We start from the raw sequence: 20,733 nt of genomic DNA on the forward strand, positions 1-20,733 counted from the left end.
AATTCCAACAGGTTTCATTACTACATGTTATTACATGGTTGCCTTCAGTGTGCTCAAGCAAAACCGATGCAGGAACAACTCATCTACCTTCACAGAAAGATTTCTGCCTGATGACTCTACAGGCTGGGGTGATGGATTTAAAGTGACTTCAGCACAAGGAGACAAAAAACTGCAAGCAGTCCTAATTGCATTTCTACAGAACATTCTAAAATTATTTACTGCAGAGAATGCATACGAATTTCTCTAAATAAAGTTTAAAGGAAACAATCACACCACAAAGTAACTAAAGAAAACACCACTTGAAATGAATGCTGACAGATGCAATGTACTCCCCTAGGCTCGGTATCTAAGAAGTGTGCCTGCATCCTCTTTTAAAGTCTGTCTCAATTAAAGAAATTTCATGTAATGCTTTAAGAAAGCAGTGCAGATCCAGCATCAGACTTACTAACAGAACTAAAATTAAATCTAGCTTGCTAAACTGCATCAGGCACAAGCAAGCACCTGCTAAAGAGAGTCATTCCGTTCTTTTTCTCCCCCCCTTGAACACACACCTCTGACACCTTTGTACATGACAGGAATTCTTGCATACCGAGAGGCACGGTGGAGTATTTCAGGCATTCTCTCTCCCACCACCAGAGCCCAGAGAACTGTTTCAGTTAAGGTATTATCATTACTTCTGTCAGGTAATTTTAAGCAGACAAATTGCAGTATGTGCCCCACAACATTTCAAATACCATTTGGAAAACATACAAAGGCACTTCAGAAATGCCTTCTGTCAAAGCCTCTACAGAGCTAACAAAAAAAAAAAATCATGAGAAATCGTGTTTTATACAGTCACGTTAAATAACCATCAGCCCTGAAGTGGCTCTGTGAACGCTTCAGGAAACCGAATTCCTACACAGCATTGCAAGGCCTTGCCTACACAAAGAGAGCAATTTAGGAAGCCAACAACGTTTTCCAAAAACCAGAACATTAAAACAAACCGCAGGCCACAGCCGAGGCACAGCAAGGCATATTCTCTGGCCTTTAGACCTTCTGTTCCTGTTGCTTAAGTGTTAGATGGTGGGAGGGAGAGGTCATCTCTTTCCATTTCCAGCTGCTGATCACAAGCATTTCAGATTGTTAGATTTGCCGGCATATTTATCCACATGCATGTCAGTCTCTTGAAACACATACAGCATAGGCACAACAAACGGCTTCTATCATGTCAGTCTCATTTACAGCCTGCCCATTAATCGACCTCTGCTAGCAGTAATAGTATCCCAAAGTACTGTTGTATTTGGTTTGGGGAAAAAAAAAAAAAGACAACTAAAATCATTCTCTCTGACAAGCTGTCTGATCTCGTCTCCCACCCTACAAACATTCAAGTGCCCATTCAGTAGGAAGCTTGTAGGCATACTGTGCAACCGTAAATTATCTCTTCCTGAAAAGGGATTTTTCAAACCATTAGAAACAGAACTCCCACCTTTCTACACTGAGAGTAATTTCTAACTCCTGTACATAAATTCCATGTTTCAGACAAATTACTTTATATAGAGGTAAAGAAAATATTACCATAAATAGATGTTTCCAGAAGAACTATAATTTCAAAGCATTTAAATAGAGATGTAAAACGCAGGCCTGTCTGCTAAAGTTTACCTGAAGGTTCTTTACTTCATAATCTGGTTCTCAAAATTCCTGCTGTAAGAACTTTCCCACCATTATCTCGCCACGATGTGATCTTTATTTGGTTGGGTTATCAAACAACTTGTCTTCAACTTACAGATATAAACTCAATGGAACATCATTACTTGCAGCTATGTTACATTGCAGGTTTCCTCTGAAAAGGTGACTTCTGAGTTTATGGTTCATAGAAGAACACAACTACCTCTACAGCACTACTAAACTTTTGATGCTTATATAAGCATATTAAGGATAGAAAAAAGAAAACGAGAAAAAAAGAAAAAAGGAGTAAGGTAGAATAAAATCTTCAATAACAACATCCGCTTAACCAACTAAAGCATGAGGACACTTTGCAGATCCTGACAGTGATTTTTAACTGAACTAGATTATCTCATTTCTACAGCAAGGTTTCTCAAGTGCTGCAATAAGGAGATGATGGTGGACTGACAGACTTACAGTGGGGAAGAGGGAGTGGAAGAAGAGGGAAAGAAATAAAAGGCGTGCTTTGTCCTACCTTTTGCATCAAAATAATTTATAAAGAGAAATGGAGCACTTCAGTAGCTAGAAATTAGCACCCAGGAGAGGGTTACAGCTATTTCCTACTGGGAAAGGGAAGTTGCTTCCTTTTCTTCAGAACTATCCCTTGTTCTGCTCGTAGCAAACTGGACTAACTGGAGAAGTACTAGTAGATGATTTGCAGGCCTAGTGGACTACGGTAAGAATACAAAACCAGTACCTACTAAAGCCTGCAGAATAGCCATTAGAAAGGCTTTCATCCCACGGTCACCAGTATCTCTCTCTCTCCACCAGTGGTACAGGAATTTTAAACAGTTGAAGCCTTGTCTTAGCATCAGAGAGAGACACACAAGCACTTCAGGACTAGAAATCGTTTTCACACACACCTGCCTCCCCCAACATGAAATACTCTCCAAACACAGTATGCACAGTATTTTCTCCTCTCTTCTTTGTTAGGGGAATCATCATGTAGAAAGAAACTGAAAAAACCCCCAAAGCTTTGAAATGAATTTAGGAAAACGTAAAAGTTTACTAAACATCCTGTGTGCAACATCAACAAAGAAAATGGTTCAAGTTTGAAGCAGGGCCGTGGCATTCATGATAAACAATGTGACAAAACTTAGACAAATCACTCAAACTTTGAAGAATTACACAATAAACTTTGTGGCTGCTATTTCTCTTTCCTCAAATCAATTTGTACACCTACCAAGACAATAACACTAAACCTGCTTTAAAAAAGTGGCAATACCAAAGACTTCAAGAAACAAAACATACTAACTAGCTAAATCATGTCATTTCATCTGTTGCTTATGAGTGATAACTTGGTTATAGTTCATTCTTATTTTAAACCATGAAACCCAACTGCTATTTCCATACAATCTCTCACTACAACTGCCGCCTCTCAGACAACATCCTAACAAAACACAATCTGCAGGCAAGGATAGTCACCAAAAGTTCACAGCAATACTGACACAGATACACAAGGTAAACTAAAAAGAAAGAAAGAGTGTCATAAATTCAGTGAGTTACAATTTAGGTAGGTTCTGTCGAGGACAAAAGTAGCGTTACAAATTCAGTGCCTATCATGTGAATTTCTGCTAAGCATTTTTCATCTTCAACAGCTGGTTTGCTAAGCAATATGTGCTTGATGATGTTCTTGCATTTTGCTTTCCTCCCTTAACTTCAAAGTCATAGGGAATACAGAAACCATGCACACGTTATCAACCTGATAAAATACATTGGTATGAGAAGGAACAGTTAACCAGGATGGGATTTTATGGATCATTGTGTGCAGCCCTCGACCTCTCCTAACCATAATAAAAAGAATGACCTGCATCCTGATTAGTCAGCTGTCATCACTCAAAATAAAAAATGCTCCCATTAACCTAGTTATAATGAACCCATCTTTGAAAGCAGTTCTTTTTCATGAAGCATATTGTCAGGAGGTAACATATTTACAGCACAAAAGATGCTGCAAGAGTATGGTTCAGTGGATATCTGTCAAATGACACTTGGAAAAGGGAGGAGGGGGAGAAGATATCCAAATTTAAGTTTGAAGAAGACTTCATATTTTCTCCTTCACTCTCTTCTTATAATCTGTAATGTTTATATCTTCATGCCATTCTTTCTAGGCTTTAAAAAGGAAAAACAACCCTCAGGGTAACCCTCAGATGTAAATGCTACTAAAAAAAACCAAAACACTAAAACAGCTTGAGGGCATTTATTCGTATGAACAATAGGCCTGCGCACATTTTGAGATGCAAAGTTATCGTGACCGTTCTTTTTCCATCTCACATCAACCTGAACTGGCCAGAATTCAGGGCGCGTACAGGCTATTCCACTAGCGCTCTGCAGAACGCTATGCAGATCTGTCTTCATAATCCTACCTTAGGCTCCCCACAGCCAACATTATTTATGTCCTTTTCCCTACCTCCTAGACTCTAAATATGGTTAATAGCAAGCTTTCAGGCCTGACACACCCAAAGAAATGAACTGCCTGTAATGCAATGGGCAGCAAGGCACCAGCCTGAAATCCAGTCCTGTTGCTTCCTGTTTCAGTGGAAGCAGGATCAAGATCTAGAAAGCACATAAATACCCATACACCAAACACTCCTGCTGGTATCTCTTTAGCTCTGCAGAAGAGCAAAGTCTGACGTTACAGGCAGGAGATGGGGCGGGGGTCCATTTGCTCTTTGGACCCTTCTTTCTATGTCTCTAAAGTATGGGTGGCGCTTCGATAGGTTACAAAGTCAGCAGGACTATTCAGAACAGGGGCTATAAAAACTCAAGTACCAGTAACAGCAAGTGCAGCTGTTCTTAATGACCAATCTGAATGTTTGCTTTAAAAGCTGCAGTTTCAGAAACCACACAGGGCAGAACTGCTTCAGCTTCCCTCCCATCTTAGCAAAGGGGCTTAGAAAATGAAGCAGATATGAAATAGTTGTTGCTCCTGATAAGAATAAGCAGGAGAAGAGTTTTCAACAATAGATTAGTTTATATGATTAAGGAAATATAAGTAAGGCACATTAGCTGGGAAAAGATTTTTTAAATATCAGATAGAAGGAACAACATATTGTAAAAACATTTGCACAGTGAGTTCACAGTGAAAACTGCATATTTCCTGCAAAAAATAAACTCAAAGTCTACCTAGCAACTAAGTCCCAGCAACACCTTAAGTATAAGTAGAAACATTTTGTTTTCTGATACTCCTCTCTCACTTCTCCTGTCACAGTTGGTCTTCAAATTAATATCTCAAAATAAATAGGCATTGAGCTAAGACAGGTATATCATGACACAAATTATTACTAAAGCAGCTATAAAATACCTTATCTATTCTTTCTCACTCATATTTTGAATTAATTTGCCAATCTAGGAACCGAAGCCTACAGTTTTCATTAAGTTTTAAATAATCTACTGTAGTTGGAATAGGAGAATTCTAGAGCTTTAGATCAATAACTAACCCTCCTCACAAATCTCTGATCTTAATTCTTTTCTACAGACTATTCTTTGACAGTAATGCATTAAAGGGAACCAAGAAAGAGATAAAGACAGAAAACCTAATACTCTCAAGAAATCATATGTGCAATTCTGGTAGCCTTTCCTGCAAAAAGGTTTGCACTAGTGATATGACTCCATTTATTATTCAAGGCATTCATTTTTCAAAGACGACTGCTTTTGGCACTGCATTTTGCAAAGCATCCAGAAAAATAAATAAATAAATATTCTCAGAGTCTTCTGAACGTTCGGACAGAGTCTGCAAATGTCGGGATCTGCTTAATCCAACAGAATTTGCATTCACATAGGAACATTGTTTTTTCTTCATTTTTAGCACTTTTGCTACCATTTTTAAAGTATGAAAGTATGGCTGCAGCTTTTAAAACAAACTGACGTAGATATATGAATCTCTTTTAGAAGAAATCTTGGGAACAGAAAGTATCTTGATCTAAAGGCTGGAGAAGTAATAAATAATTGTAACAGGAAGCTATCTAAGTGAACGCTGACTAAAGAGGATAAGCAGCATTTGGTCGCTTTTTTCTTAAAGTCTTTTTGTTTCTACATTCATTCTTTAAACATACAAGGAAGCTGTTCATTAAATTCAGGGTGACAATGGAGAACTTCAATAAATGGTCAATGAAATTAATTCCACCAGTTCCAGGCAAAAACTTATCAGCCCGAAGAAGAAAAACAAATGCTAAAAAAGGGGAAAGGGGAAGAGGAAAAAAAACCCATATAGCTATGTTCAGCAGCCATTATTGCACACTTTGAAGTTGTAAGGAAAGAAACTACACATTGCAAAACCCTGTCACTGCACAACACTCTTACTACTACCCTTCTTACTCAATTCACATTATTTTTTACCCCCTTAGCTCTTGCTGCAACACATTCTAGAAGCGGATCTAGTGATAATTAGACGGACAGCAACTTTCCCAGAGAGCCACAACAAAGCCTGTGTAGATCACTGTTATCATCCTCCTGATACAGACAGCAGCCACTAATGGAGATCAGTATCAGATGTATGTGTTCAAATACGTCTTGATGGGGGGGGGGGGGGGGGGGGGGAAGTATGCGTGTATTTTATTTTTTCCTCCTGACAGATGTGTTTTATACTTAGCACATCCACAAGCATAAGGGCACTGCTTACTCTCTGCTCATGCATTTACTGTAAAACCATACTATCAGATTTAGACATACAAGTGTGTCTAAGCTACACAGTTTAGCAGCAGTTCAAAAGGCTTCCAAAAGCTCTTAGATATTTAACCTGTAAAGACTTGTCAAAAGGAATAGCTTAGGCTACAGTGCAGAACTCCTTAGATACAACAGAGGAACTTCATGTCTTTTGGAATTACATGACTAGGATAGCGTTAAGCAAGAAGCACAGATGTTATGATGAAGAGGAACAACAGAACCACAGATTCTTCTTATGGATCTTCAGATTTATCCTATTTCTTTCTCTTCTCCCTCACACCCATGCCCTTCAAAAGGGCAAAAGGCCACTATATAAGGCACAGTAATCTAGTACAGAAAGCACCAAAGTGGCATTTTCCAAAAAAAAACCTTGTATCTAAGCAGCTCATTTTAAATACATGATTCTATATAGTTTTCTAAAATAGCAGGAAAAAGTGTGTCAGTACAAGATCTCATCTCAGTGAATGCACACACTTCACAGAACTTCTCAGTCTCCCTCATATTACAGTTCAAATCTTTATAAAGTTTTAACTGCAAATGGTAACCTTTTTGAGAGAGAAGTTCCATACTAGAAGTCTCAAAATGAAACCAAACATTTATGAAGTTGTAACTAAGACAACAGAAAAGTTTTTAAAGATATTTCCAAACAGAACATGCAGCATTTCCTGGATATGCAGCATTCCAAACACAATATGCAGCAATTTTGCATTTCCCGGATCTGGGTCATGGCTACAGTATTTATCAACAGATTTATCTTCAAGCTAAAGGATATTATAAAATAGTCTGTCCAACCTAAGCATACAGCAAGAAGCCATACTAGTCATTAAAAGTTTTTTCTTTTTGCAGTATTAAACAAAATCAAAACTATTACTATCTTACATGTGCCAATACTGAAGTTAAAGTAAATTCATTACTTTAATCTAGCAAAGATTGATAAAAGTGAATGTGTGTTCAATTCAAAGAAAAAGATGAAAACTTAGAAACAACGTTAAACCCTTACTTAGTTTCCTGTTGAGAAGGATATGAGTGACATGAATAACAACCTCTTACCTCCCTGAAGCAAAGAGAAATTACAAAATTCTGTGCATCTCTATTTGTTAGCAGGATTAAATCCTTTAGTGCATGTGACATTTCTATGTTAATATTTAATCCAAGTAATAAAGTGCAGCTGTCCGCAGCCACCAGGAAGAACATCAAACATTATCAGTCCACTGCAAAATACACAGTACTTTTATTAATCTCATGTATTTGCAGGCTTAGTTTGTGTAGCAAATCATCTATGCAACAAAATAAGTTTTTGAAACAAGTTTTTCAATACTTTGTAACAGGCCAATCTAACACTAAAGAAATATCTATTCACACAAATACAGCTTACCTATTGATCAAGCAATTGTTAGAGAGACAGATGCTAGGGAAGAAATAAGTTAGTGCTTCAAAAGTAACTGAAGAAAATTAGCCTGAAGGTCACATGGATCAGAAGTGATCTGCCCTCCTTCGTAAGGAAGCATACATGGGTCTGCCCTCGTACTGCAGTTGTGTTCTACTGGGAGACACCATTAACTGTTTACCTTCAGACTTCTGCCTCCTGCCCTCCTTGTACATTCACTCAGAAAATGCAGTCTTTTCAAACGTATTTTAACTAATGTATTGAAAATCTGAACTTAATACTTGAATACGACAATCATGTTAACTGTGACTACTTAAGGTTAATGCTAGAGTTATATTTCATATATGTATTCTGCTTCAGTGGCTGGTTGTGGCTATCTTGACAGTTATCTCTGTTTTGTCTCTGTTCTTACAAATGGATTTATTTAGTAGTGCACTGTAACTAGCACATCACTCTTGCTTCATATCCAATCCTATTTCCCATACAGCATATACATGGCTCAGCTACTGACAAAGAGTTCTACACCCCCATCGATGGAGAATCTTGCTAGAAACACCTGGGCATCTTAGCAACACTGCTTGCAGATGAACTATGCCAGACAAGCAGGAAGCAGCAGTGTGAAACAGGCACCTTTATTCAGCTTCACTTTAAGACAACCAAACTATCCAAGATGAAGAACACCTTACCTACCTATTACAAGAGTAAAGACAGATGAATTGTACATGCCCTAGTGACTCGGTCCCAATTCTGGCAGACAGAAGACTATAGTACATTTACTGTTCTCCGTGCTCTCTCTGTAGCTGTAGGGAATTAAACATCATGCCAAGTTTCAGCCAACAATTGCCCATGGTCCAGGCAAGAAGGGGCTGAACCACACCGCTCCACCTAATGTTATAGTAAGGCATTTTAATCCACTATTTTAACTAACCGTGGTACTACACCAGTGCTAAAGGGAAAAAGAAGTGCTGTCATTCTCCATTTGGCATAGATTTATCATTGAACTTGATCTGTTACGTTTCACTGGACAACACACACCTGGCCTTCCTATAACCTGGCCTTCCTATACCATCTACTAGGACCACTGAATATACAGCATTAAACAAAAACACAAATTAAGAGTTAATTCCCCAAAATGGACGTTCCACTTAATGACTGATGGATTTAAAACAAAACAGGAAAAAACCCCCAAACAAAACAAAACAAAAACACTCAAGAGCCTCACAGTGAGCTTCACATAAATATTATTTCTTTTAGTTTGTTTTAATGCATGGGGAATAAATAAACATTGAAAGGTCACTAGAAGTGACTCATTAGCCTTTGCTCTAAGAAGAGGTACTTTCCTACCACACAGTTAAGTAAAAGCCACACATATTTTTGTCACCCACCTCCGGTACAGAAAAGAACACAGTGGGGGAAGGAAATCAAAAGCAAAATTAACACCTTTCAGTTTGTACCTAATCTTTGCAAGGCAAACTATAAACCTGATTTTTCCTCCCCTACTCCCCAAGACCACCCCCAACATCCTCAAATACTCTTACAGTAACTTGATGTAACTTGGGGCGAAGAGGGCGCTAAAAGCTTGTCTAGTTTTTACAGCCAGATACAAAGTAATATGAGATACGACTGCTCTGAAGCGTGCAAGGCAAGCAGGGCCTGTAGACCAGACAGGACACAAACCATGGCTGTAGCACAGCATCACCAATAAGAACCGAGGGCTGTGGCCAACAAGCGTTACCTCCACAAAGTAAGTCTGGGGGAGGACAGGGAAGGAGGTTTATGTCATTATAGTGTTTGTACAACTCAGAAATAGTAGCATCAGAAAGTAACACTCCTCACATAATGCTGTACAAAATTCTACTAAAAAAATAAAAGCCCCAAAGAGAAGGAAAAAGTTTTATAGTGAATGCAACAGACCACATTCTGGTGAGGGACTTATTTCCCCATGTCTCTAAAAATTCTGGGAAGTCTAACTCCTGCTCACCAGAGCTCTGAGTGAGCCTTTCAGCACTCTACCACGGAATTAGGCAGGTTCTCAAAGAGCTTTTCAAGGATAAAACAGAAAGACTGCATTCAAAAATCCTCTCCTATGGCAAAGCAAAGTGCTTTATTAAAACAAAGTTCCCTTTTATATTAGTGATCTATTAGATTAATGACTGCAGTGGCCAGAAAGCACTGGAGATTCTACAGCATGGTGGCATGCCTTCCATTCCAGAGAATAATTATGTTATACAAAGTAAAACAGGGGGAAAATGAAAATTAGAAAAAAAAAAAAAGATTAAAAAGAAACCGCAGCACACCAGCTTCCGGAGCCAGCCTGGAAATCCAGCACAGCTTTCTGCTCGCTTCAGAAATGTTGTGCAGGATAGGTACAGGCATGCCAATAGCCTTGAAAAAACCCCAGTGCTGTTTTGTCAGTCTCCCACCTAATTTTAAGAATTAAAATCTCTTAATTATAGGGTGCACTCCTACAATGACAGATTAAATGAACCTTATTATCAACTGATTGATAAGATATCACCTAAGTGCAGCTACTTTGTTTATACAAATATCTGCAACCCTCCTTTAAACACTGAAAGGACAACAGATTGCACAGTTTAAGTAAAGAGAAGATCTTAAATTTAAACAAACACAGAGCCAGTAATCCTGCAGGGATTACTTGCATAACCCCACTTATGGCAACAACCCCAAATACTTTCCATCCATGCTATAAATCAAAGAAGTTGTTTCCTAACAAAAATTGGGAACACAGTCAGTTTAGCTGATCTTTGATAAAGTTAACACTACTGAGCAGCAATAGCTTCACTTTTCCAACACAGCAGTTCAATCATTTGTATTGAAAGGGAGAACATGACTCACAACAGGCAAGCAAATTACCTCACTTAACACTGCTGTTGGAAAAATTCTTCTTCAGCCCACTTCTAATCCTTCATCTGACTCTGCTGTTTTGTGAATTCTCTAATTCAACAGAAAATTATAACACCACTAGGGAGCTTAATACTGCAGCCTCTAGAAGGTCCTCCCTGCAGTAACCAGAACAACTTCGTTCTGTGTCTACATAGTGCCTTACGCAAAGAAGGGGGTGCCTGCCCAGGCATCTACATTTATAGCTCTTGCTTTTCATCTGTATTTTAGCTGTGAGTTTCTGCATCCTCCCCCCCTTGGAATGCACTTGAACACCACCCTCAACTTATCACAGGATGAATAGGACCCCAGAAATATGAATTGCTTACATAGCGGGGGATACTCGATACTCACTCCAGAGAACAAGGTCACAGTGTTCTTGGCTCCTTACTCTTTCTGCTGCAGGAGTACCAAAGATCCACAATCAAGGCAGTATTGTGCCATGTTCCATGTAAAGGAGTACAGAAATAGGCCCAAAGGCTAAGATTTAAATTGAAAAAAAACTGAAACAGGAGAGTATTATCATGCTAAAGGGATACACTTCTGCATACACCAATTAGTCGTAAGCAGTCCTTACTGGACTCAATCAAAACAGTGAGAGGCAGACAAATTTAGAAAGCTACTCTCTCCCTCTACATATGCACATATAATTAAAAGAATTTATATATATTTTAAGTATATGGTTTGTAATATAGATATTTGTATAAAATATATAGTACAAATGTAACATGTAATTTTTAAATATATCTAAATTATTATGATAAATATATTTCTATCATCTTTGCTGTTTTGGACACACACACAGAGTTAGAGTGTCATAGAATAAAAAATTTATAAATAACCCAACCTTAATTTTCATTGCAAATGTGACAGAATAAATCTGAAGTGTGTCTAAGAAGGACGTATTCAGGGAGCAATAAGTATGTTACAAGAAGACTGGTCCTCCAGTAACATTCACGATGGTAACTTCCCTGCCACAACTCCCCTGTCAGTTCAAAACTAACAATGGTTTCCTGCCAGTGCCAACATCTTGGTTTACAAACAGAAATTACATCGGTTTAAGCATAGGTGTCACAATGCACTAACTTATTTAGAGAAGCCCCATCAATCTGACCATCAATTTAAACCCACAGGGAGAAAGCCCGGCTGAAAGAAGATAGCTCTGAAGTTCCCTGTATAGCAAAAAGAAAAAAACAACTTCTTACAACTGTTTAATAAATGTATTTGAAATATAGGCAAAGGGTTTTAAAACATTCAGCTTTACTATACGTTATTAACTACTTTAGAGGAAACAGTAAATACTAAGCAATACCTGTTTGTTGACAAAACCTTACAGAAAAAGAGACTACTGAACTTGAATACATCACCTGGAAGGACAATTCCTGAACGTCATAAATACTTTTTTGGTAGCTGCAACCTCCTGCAAAGCTTAAGAAAGCAACTTCAGTCTATGGAGATTGAAGACTTATTTTGTTCCATTAAAAAAAGTAACAGAACAAAACTAAAAAATATTTGTCTTCCTCTTCATTCTAAAAATAAAATTGAAGTGCAAGGAAAGCCACAACTTACCAGTCCTAAATATCCTGACATGATCAAAAATAACAGAGGGATTATGAAAAAATTAATCTTAAAAGTCTGCTTAAACACAGATGAATTTCTAAAAGCTAATTTGTGTTCTGATATATTTATAGACCTACACTACCAGCAAAAAAAGCTAAAGTCTCAGAAGTTGCATCATTATGTCAACTGAATAAGAAGAAATCCAACATCATAAAATGTGATTATTAAGAAAACAAGTTTCTGCTAACAAGCCTACATTTGTGTTCTTCACCATCACCTCAATGTGATGCATAGTTCTGCGCATGTGAAGTATTTGGGTTTATATTTTATTGTGACTAATGCACCCTCCATATTCAGAGGAGCAGTTTAATTACAACATTGGTGAGGAACTGGGTCATCGAAGATCTGATTAGCCCTCTGGAGATGCCTCTCCCACTTAGCATAGAGGAAGCCTAAGATTACAACATTCCTAAATGACTTCAACTATGGTTTCATATACACTCCAAGCAAGGGAAAAACAGCATCATGTGGAAAGAAGAGAGTCTCACCCACTGACCTTTTTATTCTCACCTTTGCACTTCTCTCCCTGCATTACAGCAGTACAACCATTTATGCAGCTATGCAGTAAATAGCTTAGGGAGCCCACCCAATTCAAATCAATGTCATGAATGCTCCAGCAACACAGAAGAATGCAGGAATTCATACAGGGAAAGGGTACCACCCCCTCTATTGGCAAGGGCAACATTTTAAGGGGGTCATGAAATTTTAAAGACCCTCAGTTCAGCCTTGGCTCCTACAGATCAGACCCCCCCTAATGAAACTCAACTTCATCCAAAGCTTTTCCACAGGTCCATACAAGTTTCTGTAACTCATTAACTCTGGCCCCTGAATCTACATTTTAAGTCAGAAAACTCTCTCTAGCATGCTTGCTGATAGCCTCCCTCGAGTACAGCTGCACTGTACAGAGGGGACAGCCTGTGGATACAGCATTAATGAGAAGCATCTGAAGATAACAGAATTGAAAAGTTAAAAAAGAAAAAACACAGAAGAGCAACAGTGAAGCAAGATCAAGAATGGTAAGCGCTCCTCCTGACCGCCAGGTTCAGGAGCCAAACAACTTTGTAACATGTATTTTTCATGCTTCATCCTCTCACTACAAAAACAGAAGTTACTACACTACTACTTCTGATCCAAGCATTCATGTCACTACAGTTACACAGAGTGGTAAAGTCCCCCAACGGTTCAAGGAAAAAAACAGAGCAAACATTAAGACAAATACTAAGGTTATACATGAAGTAATTTTTATGGGATTGTTAATACACGGTAGATTACTATTAAGTAACTTGTGGGTTTCATTCTTTCCCAGATAGCTGAACTGCAGGGTGGGGGTATTATTATTTAACTCTTAATATTTTAAACTTATCCCAAGACTTCAAACTAACCTTTTCCAAATCTGCGTTGTGTCTCTTTGTCCCCTATGTCCTGCAATTCTTTATCATTCAGATCTTCAGTTTTTCCCCAAAGAATTACTATTTCAAATTTCAGTAAAGATGACCTAGGAGACAATACCTTCTTCTATATTTCTCAAGCAACAGTATTTCTAAAGATTAGAAGATAAGTGTACTGTGAAACCAGAAGAACAATCGTTAAAGAAAACACATACCTTCAAGCTTGTATTTTATGAATGGGTTTTCAGGGTTCATGGTTCAAAAATAAAACAAAAACTTAGCATGTAACATAACAATCCAACACCCGTTAACTATTCATCATTATACTCCATTATAAAGATATTTTAACTTACTTCTAAGCTTTCCTCCCTCAGCATGCAGTTTTATGTATGAATCGGAGCTTAGTCTCTTTCATTCAATCTCAGCTCACTGAAAAGAACTGATGACTACAAAGCCTCTCAGACTACATCAATCAGCTTTATAGTTATTTGTAACACTTTACCCCAGAACACCCAAAACGCACAGCCCCTTACACTTCACGTAAACAAAAACATATTCCGTTTCCCAGCATTTATTTTACGAACAGTTTGACTTGGTGCTCAGTTCGCTACAAATTCATTCTGGCATACAACGAGGGGATATCGGAGATGAAGGGGGAGGAATTGAGCCAACCGTAATGAAACAGGCTTTTCTTAGCCCAGGGAGCTTCATAAAAGCCCAGAACACACTTTCATCAGTTGCAAGCATAGGAATAATAATTCCTACTTGCTAAAGCATTATATTTTAATCTATTAAGGCTGACCTTAACATTTTTTTAAAGTCCCAAGTTTACTGCTCATGAACAGAGAAACTGACAGCCAAAACTATTTCTTTACACATGCTACAAGAACTCAAAGGAAACGGTTTTTTTTTTAGAAATCACAAAACCCTGAGGTTCCTCTGCGAACACAAACTAGAGAGCCGACTGTAATAAGAGGTCAAGATCAATTACCAACCATCAAACAGAAGCAGCCTTTAATCATACCATTGTGGTCTTGATTTGAACTGGTGAAGCAAAAAGTTTCCACCTCATTACCAGGCCACACTGACCAATTTCCAAATATAAAGTTACATTGCATAGCATCTCTCCAAACACACAAAATGTGCTCCTACCCTCAGTCACTCACAAAGAAAAACCTGACGGGATGATACTGACACATACAGAATAATAACAGGTTAACTTCCCACCTGTATGCAGTATTAAGTTTTTCAGGTGTGGGAAACAAAAGTAAAAAGAGAAGGACAAAGCCAGGGAAGAATTATTGTGTACAATTCATTATGACAGCAGAACAATAACAGTAATAATAAAAGGTTGGCATTTCATGCTATACATTTATGGGGAAAAAAAATGAAGATGTCAGCAGCTTGCTGCAACAGTGTGTACTAACATTTAGTTTAATTGTTTGCAACCTGAGTTCATTGCAACAGCTCAAATAAGTTCACTGCACTGACCTTTCTTCAAAGGAGAAAGCACAGGAAAACTCCCAAACATAAAAAGCACAGTTTATAATAAGAAGAATTTATCATGACACTACACATTTTTTGGCAGCTAAATGTCAACAACTAGAGAAAATGTAGAAAACGAAACCAACTCTTTTGTGGTGTGACATTCTAGACAGGTTACATACAGCCAGGATTTCTCGACAAGTTATCTTTAAATACAAAATAAATCAATATCAATCTAACTTAGCTACAGCATGCGACCTTGCTGTCTTATGGGGCACACAATGTTGAAGTATAATTTAAAATATGGGCTCGTCTTAACCTTATTTATGAAAATGGACATTTATAAAGACATTCCAGAGAGAAAAAAGCCTTAATAGAGACTGCCTTAATTTTAACACCTTTTCAGATTCTCTGTATTGCTCAACAACTAACACAACTACCATGAATGGTGGACTTTTCAATTTTGTCAATACTCTTCCCCACATTTGGAGAAGATCCAGTACAACAGGATCTGAAGCACTTACCTACACACCTGATAACTATTAAAAGTTGTACAGCAGCAGTTCCCCTGTTCACTTCCCAAAAAAATTTAACTTATTTGCTTAAAAGTAAGCTTACGTGTGCTTCTTAATTACGTAGATATTACAGATTTACTTCTACAAGCTGTTTCAATAAAATAATACGCTCTATGTAACAAACTGCTAAACTGACAAATATGACACAAGGTAAAAACACCTTTTTAAGCTAATGAATAAGATTGGCAGAAAACCAAAAGATATGAACTGCTTGTGAAAAGTTTTAGGACAGATATTAGAAAAGAGGTTTAATCATTTTAGGACTGAGATTCTAGAACTACCCTTCACAAACAGCGATGGAAACATATATATTGCATCAAGGGTATCACAAGAAAATAACAAGTACAATTGTATAATGTAGCCTGCACATAACAGCATTCCAAATTTTTTAACCGAGAATTTATTACTGTTCATAAGTCTGATGCTCCCACATTTTAGATCATCATTTTAGATAGATTTTCTGTTTGAATTACACTAGGTGATGCACAAGTTCTGAATACTGGAGACTCCCACCACCTAACTACTCTAGGTGCCCACAGATTTTGTCAATGAGCTTACATGTATAGAAGTATGCAAATAAACGCATCTTCATAAGATGATGAATACCTTCTAGATTGAGGTATTTAGTAGAGGGGAGCCTAAAACTATGTAGACCATGCTTATAGTTCAAGTTTCTCTGAAGTAAACCGTAAAATCAGAAATCCAACACCAGCTGAACATTAACTTCTCTAAACCATGTTTTAAAATAGAAGAAAACAAGCATTTTCTTTTGTGCCCTTGAAGCCCATCACTTAGCCTGCACATAACCATCTAATCCATCACAGGAATGTGGCATCCTGCAAAGAAGAGACTGTATTTTAAATAACATTATTATTAACCACCACAAAAAGTACTGCCAAAGTGTTATCCTTCATTTGACTAAGGGCCTCCATTCTTGCTAATATAAAGCTAAACTCTCCAGTCTGGAACCATGTCAAAATCTCACTAGAACCAATGGTGTTTTGCTCAAGTCATGACAGCAGCACCTTGGTGAGTCCCACTTAACACAGCAACCATGATTCAAAAGGTAAAAAAATTTACAGATATTTGTTATGTTTAAGACTATACATTAGGCAATGGCAGCACATGAGATGCTCTGTAAAACAAATGAAGACTAATATCGCAGCGTTTGACAAATCCAGGTGTTCGGGTGCTTGAATAACTGACTTGCCTGTAAGGTTGTAATCTATGCAATATAGCAAATCCTTCAAACGTCAGAAAGTAAACGAATTTGAGTAGCAATACAAAAGAGAAAACAGATAAAATTCTATATAAATGTTAAAACAGTTCTATTTACACTAAGCATGAACTCAAGAGTTCAGCAAATCTTTCAGTTCTTTTTTTGGTGCAGTTTTTCCTTTGCTGCATTTAGCAAGCATTTCCTCCATCATTCTTTTTTCTTCCAGATGTCAAGAACAGTCAATTTTCATTTAGTTTGACAAGAAATTTAACCAACAATTTTTTTTACTCACTTCCTCCCAGAAAATGAAATAGTCTTATTTTACTAACATAGGATATAATTATCCTATGAACTAGATGCTTGTTCTTCAACAGATTCAGTGCAGTTGTATTGAAACTAAGCTACATTATAAACAGAGTTCCTGGGCATACAAAGTTATATCCTTATTTCTACATGACGTAAGGCTAGGTAATGTTGCTGCTAATAATTATATTAAGAAGTCTCACATCTGCAAAACTTAGGAAAGGCCTTTAAATACTCAAAACAGTTCACTAAAAAGAGATTATCTTACCCATCAGATATGGGTAAAACAAAACTTCTGGTGTCTTTGATCTTCCCGCCCCCCTCCCCCCAACAGATCTTAAGTCGCCCTTTTCCATGGCTCAGATCTTTGCAACACATGCCAAAATTCCTTTGGGATCAGACCTCTATACTCAAATTCCGGTAATACATTTATTTTTTTCCCCATAAAATGAAGCCCATTCATTTTATGTTGGATTTTTACCAGCTACTTTAACTTACTGGACAGTCACATGTTTCGGAGTTCTTAAACTCAAGACATTTTCCTCTGAGAATTACATGTTTATACTGAAAAAACAAATATCAGCTTGTTACAGAACTCACCTTCTTGAAAATGATACCAGTCTACCAACACAGAAATCTTACAGAGCACACATTGATCAAAAATCTGTAGGTTCAGAACAGTATTTGCCAAATCTCAGCTTTGTTTATTCTTAAAGGACTGAAGAGACAAAACTCGGTATGAACATTTTTGAGGAAGAATCACCTTCCAAAATCCACTACAGAAGTACATGTCTTCTAAACTGTAAACTAAGCGTTTCTTTTTTCTTAAATAAAGAAATCTACTCACTCATGACTGGAAACTTCTTTGTATATAATCCAAGACAGGTCTCGAAGCAAGGTATCTTCTTGGAGAAGGTTTCTCAGAGGTATACATGTCCTGATGATGGCAGGAAAATAAAGAGACAAATCATTTTTTCAACTTCAAATAACTAGAATAAATGTTTATATATAAACTGTCTTTCCTACTATCTTTTCATCTTCCTTGTTAAAAAAAGGAACACAAGGATGTATTTGTTATGACTGAGGAACTTTACTGCTTACAGATATATTTTGAAGTTTATCAACTCAAAATGCCTACTTCTAACATTCATCTTACAAACTTGTGTGAATGGACTGGTTTATAAAATGTAACTACTCCTAAAACAATACGGACATAGTAACTGAAAATACCATCAAAGCAGTATTTTCTGTCAGCAATCTCAGCTAGCTCGAAGATGCAATATAAAGATACTCTTCAAAACACAAGAGCTACAAATAAGTTTACTAAATAAGTATGGGTTGGCATTAGCGTCCAACACTTCCTCCTCAGAAACAAAACCTGAAAAAGTTACCATTTCTAGCAGCTATAAACCATCAGATCAGTCAATTCATAATCCAAATGAAAAAAAAAGATATCCAAGTAGGGCAGATATGGATTCACTAACAATATGCCTGGCTCTCCCCAAAGCAAAACATAGAGGACAATCTCCAACAATAACAGCACAGCAAGTACATTTTGGAAAATTTATTATTTAATCTACATCCTGCTGCTAAAAAGCAAGTTTATACAAATCTGATAGAACAGTTAAACGCAAGTCACTTCACCTCACAGCTGAGATGAAAAGAAAAAAAACTTATCTATTAAGCTATCAAGAGTATTCCTCTAATACCTGCAAGAAGAGTTTCTGTAAATTAAGAAATATTATGTGATTTATTTCTTTTCAGAGCCAATTAGAACCCGCTGAACCTGACCACCTGTGCTAATCCAGCCAGATAATATCGTGTGCTGACTCAGATTTCAAGTCTCAACTCTCCTGATCTCTTAATATTTAAAAAATTAAAATAAAAGATAAAAAGACAGAAGAAGAGGTCTAACTTTTTCTAAAGCATGAGTTCACATAACATTTACAGATTTACAGCACATGCCAAAATAGTAGGGCAACTATTCACAGGACTGGATTCACATCACAGGAAGGTTCCTCTATCAATTGCTAAAACCAGTTTTGTATAAAAAAAAAAAAAACAACCACAACAAACAAAGAAAAAAAAAACCAAAAACCACCCAGACACCACAAAAAACCCAGCTGCCAAGAGGAAGCCTTCAGTAATGCTACTGACTGAAAATTATAACTATTGTTGCATTGAAAAAGTAACACTGGGAAGAGGCTTAATAGGGAAGAAAATGGTATCATGCTGCAGAAATACACATGCAAACATTATCAAAAACCACAGATGAACACAAAGCCATTAGACAGTGCAGTCACTGAAGAACAACAGTCTGAACTGCAGGTCCTGTCAATTCTCTGTGAATGGCTGCCAAATTAAACACTTAAGCACACACAGCCTAATCAAAAATAAAGTGTCTGGTTAAAACATATAATTAGAACCACAGTCTTGTCAGCTTCCTTTTGATTACTAACGTCAAAATTAGCAAATATAACTTCCATGACTTTTTACTGGACTAATTACAGCTACTATGTTAAGAACATCAGTGAGTCATAGAGATGGACCTCAACCCAGGCCCAAAGCACTTCTGTCCAGAGCTCCGTACTACCTCTGGGCCCAAACTGTTTTTCAATCTCATGCAGAGTCACCTGGAAGACAGGAGTCTCCCATTCAACTTGATTTTCTAAAGGTACAGTCTCACCTTCGTTTTGTAAATATGAACTAACAATACCCTGCCTCAGAGGCAACGCGTTACATGACATTTTATTGTGTGTATGTACAGGAAAAGGCTGTTCATTAGGAAAAAACAAAACATCAGTTCTGAAAACCACTTAGGGCTAATAACCTAACTATGTACCATATCATTTATAAAAATCTAGTCACATAACACTAAGGAAATGAGAAGGGGAGAATATAGCAGCTATATACTACCCAAAAACACGTGTCACAACCACGAAAAGTGAACCTTTCAATGCACCACAGCAACTTGAACTCCAGCTTGAGCTATAAAATGTTACTCTTACCTTGCTTCTGCGTCTAAATACTTTGCTAAGCTATTGTGAATACCTGTTTACTAGCCAATATAGACTTCTGGTTAAATTCAGGTTTTGTTCTTTGAAATAATACTGCATATGTGCTTTATAAAATTTTACTTGTTCACAACTTCATCATTTTGGTGAAGGCCATTTACTTGGACTATTTGAAAATGTCCCTAAAAAAGGAAGGTTTCATCTTTTATCTGTAATTTCAAGTGTAGCAATAGCAAGCAGTATCGGAAAGTCAGGAAAAGCCAACACTGCCAAATATCAGAAAGTCTGTACTTTCTATTGCATTACGATATCAACGCTTTTCCTAAGGATGTGTGTTAGAAACCAAAACAGTTATCACGTAGCTCTTTCAGCCAACAACCCAATTTATTTCAATGCTGTAGGGCTCTCTCCCACATGAAATGCTACCAACTGTTACACCACAGAGGAAAGATAGATCATTACTTGTTGAGTGTCTTGC

General features: G+C 37.3%; 1 protein-coding gene across 7 annotated transcripts in view; it reads right to left on the reverse strand.

The window, feature by feature from the left end:
- The window catches only part of USP6NL (USP6 N-terminal like), a 129,558-nt gene that overhangs the window by 105,958 nt on the left and 2,867 nt on the right, over positions 1 to 20,733 (reverse strand). For all 7 annotated transcript variants that reach the window (XM_064442880.1, XM_064442918.1, XM_064442903.1 and 4 more), the window contains exon 2: positions 18,089 to 18,178. In XM_064442880.1, the coding sequence (XP_064298950.1) occupies positions 18,089 to 18,092 (4 nt within the window). In that variant the 5' untranslated portion in view covers positions 18,093 to 18,178. The remainder of the gene's footprint in view (positions 1 to 18,088; positions 18,179 to 20,733) is intronic.

This window comes from Phalacrocorax carbo, chromosome 1 (assembly GCF_963921805.1).
Source record: "Phalacrocorax carbo chromosome 1, bPhaCar2.1, whole genome shotgun sequence".
In the NCBI taxonomy this organism is placed as follows: domain Eukaryota; kingdom Metazoa; phylum Chordata; class Aves; order Suliformes; family Phalacrocoracidae; genus Phalacrocorax; species Phalacrocorax carbo.